The sequence below is a fragment of the Solanum lycopersicum genome, chromosome 3 (genome assembly GCF_036512215.1).
Source record: "Solanum lycopersicum chromosome 3, SLM_r2.1".
Classification (NCBI taxonomy): Eukaryota; Viridiplantae; Streptophyta; class Magnoliopsida; order Solanales; family Solanaceae; genus Solanum; species Solanum lycopersicum.
Window position 1 is genome coordinate 21,155,561 of NC_090802.1, and position 2,500 is coordinate 21,158,060.

Consider the following 2,500-nt stretch of genomic DNA (forward strand, 5'->3'; position numbering starts at 1 on the left):
AGACGCTGCCTTCTTTGAGTAACCAGCAATAAACTTTCGATAATAGTTAGCCAAGCCAAGAAACGACCTCAAATCCTTCACATGACGAGGTGCCTGCCAATCAACAATGGCCTGCACTTTCTTAGGATCCATTCAAACTTGGTTTTTACTAACAAGATGCCCCAAGAACTTTATCTCTTGTTGAGCAAATTCACACTTTTCCATCTTGACATAAAGTGTGTATTTTCTCAATTGAGACAGAACCAGACTTAGGTGATTAACATGTTCTTCCAACGTTCGAGTATATATAACAATGTCATCTAAATAAACAACAACAAAGTCATCAAGATAGTCAAACAGTACATTGTTCATTAAATTGCAGAATGTTGCCGGGGCATTAGTCAGCCCAAACGGCATTACAAGGAATTCATAGGAACCATATCTAGTTACACATGTTGTTTTTGGTTCATCACCCTCTGCTATCCTAACCTGCCAATAGCCTGCCCTCAAATCAAGTTTTGTAAACCAGCATGCCTTGCTTAACCTGTCCATTAAATCTTGCACCAACGGAACCGGATATTTGTTCTTTATAGTTGCCTTATTCAGCGCCCGGTAGTCCACACACATTCTCATTGTTCCATCCTGTTTCTTTTGGAATAAAACAGGAGCACCATATGAAGCCTTAGACGGCTGAATCAATCCAGCATCTAGCAATTCATTCAATTGTTTGCATAGTTCAACCAATTCTTTAGGAGCCATATGATAAGGAGCTTGTGCAGGGGCAACCGTACCAGGCAGTAACTCAATCTTGTGATCAATATCCCTCCTTGGTGGTAATTTCTTTGGTAATTCAGGAGGCATAACATCAGCATACTATTTAAGTAATTCAGCAACACAATCGGGCACTTCCATCTTCACATCAGGTTTAATTTCGACCAAGGCAGCAAGTATGGTCTCATCACCCTTCTTCAGCCCTTTGTCGATTGACATAGCAGACAACAACATTTCCTTGTCTTTCTTTTTCGCAACTTTATGAATGTTTCCAAACGGATGAACACCCTTCAGAAAACCAGCATCACTTCCACTCATTACCATCACTCCATCTAAGTGAGGAAACGGAACAAACTGGTATTTTCTTAGGAAATCAATCCCAAGTATAATTTCAAAGTCTCCAAGCGGCATCACCATCAAATTATGTTTTCCCACCCAACATCCAGTCGACATAGACACACTATAAGCCATGCCCACAATGGCTTGTGCCTTAGCATTGACTGTCTTGATGTAGGAAGGGCTTTTAGACAACTTCAGCCCCAATTTTGTAGCAATCTTCACATCTACAAACGTGTGTGTGGCCCCTGTATCAACCATTGCCATCACACATTGTTCCTTCACTTTCATTTCTATATGAATTAAGGAACCATGAGGATTAGAAGTGCTAGAGATCTCTCCAACATTATTGATCCCCATAATGTGATTGAAGGACAATCCCAATAGGTTTGCCATTGCAGCCACGATTTCTTCATCCTCCTCCCTTTGATTCACATTACCAGCAAGCAAAGCATTCACTTTTTCCCGGTTTGGACAAGATTTGGCCAAATGAGGACCACCACAAGTCCAACAGCCATTAGAGTTTCCATCATTACTCTTGGGTCTGTCTTTCCCATCCTTCATTTGTGCCTTTCCTTTATCGTTTGCATTCTCTTTACGACTATCCTTTCTCCATTCCCCTTTCTTTTCATTCTTTTTCTTATTTTTCGAAGTAGAAGGGACATCTGTCGAAGGACGAGTCGTCCGAAAATCTACCAACGAATCAGCAGCAGCAATTGCCCCAGGCAGATCTTTAACATTCTGCCTTCGTAGTTCGTTTTGAGCCCAGCCTTGCATGCCCGAAATGAAATTGTGAAGTTTATCCTCATCAGACATATTTTGTATGTCTAACATCACAGAGGTAAATTCTTTTATATATTCCCTCACTGAACCCGTCTGCCTTAACCTTTTTAATTTATCCCTTGCAAGCCAAGATGCATTGCTAGGAAGAAATTGATCACGCATTTCTTTGATTAGCTTATCCCATGTATCAATTCTAGGATGACCAGCACTTACGTCGTCTTCATTACGAGTCCTCCACCAAAGTTTCGCATCACCCGACAAGTACATTGTGGTAATGTTTAACTTATCAGCGTCCGGCACCCTTGCAGCGGTAAAGTACTGTTCCATGTCCCATATGAAATTTTCAAGTTCTTTAGCACTCCTTGCGCCACTGAAGGCTTTAGGGTCTGGAATCTTAACCTTAGATGATTCAACACGAGTCGAACTCAACGCAGCCACAGCCCGACACAAAACGACGAGTTCTGCACGAAGGTTCTCATTTTCCTTCTGTAGTCCCTCTAGTTTCTGTGTAGTTGTAGCACGAAAGTCCAAGATTTCAGTGATGTGGTTATCAACATTTTGTCGATATCCACCAATTTCTCCCTGAACTTTCTCAGCGTCCACTCTCAACTCAATGATTTGTGTGAATAAA

At 41.4% G+C, this 2,500-nt stretch overlaps 1 protein-coding gene across 1 annotated transcript in view; it reads right to left on the bottom strand.

Moving 5' to 3' along the window:
- Positions 1 to 852: 852 nt before the first annotated feature.
- LOC138347462 (uncharacterized) overlaps positions 853 to 2,500 on the bottom strand; it is a 1,743-nt gene continuing 95 nt past the window's right edge. The window contains exon 1 of the mRNA XM_069295758.1: positions 853 to 2,500. This exon is cut by the window's right edge and continues 95 nt beyond it. Within this exon, the coding sequence (XP_069151859.1) occupies positions 853 to 2,500 (1,648 nt within the window).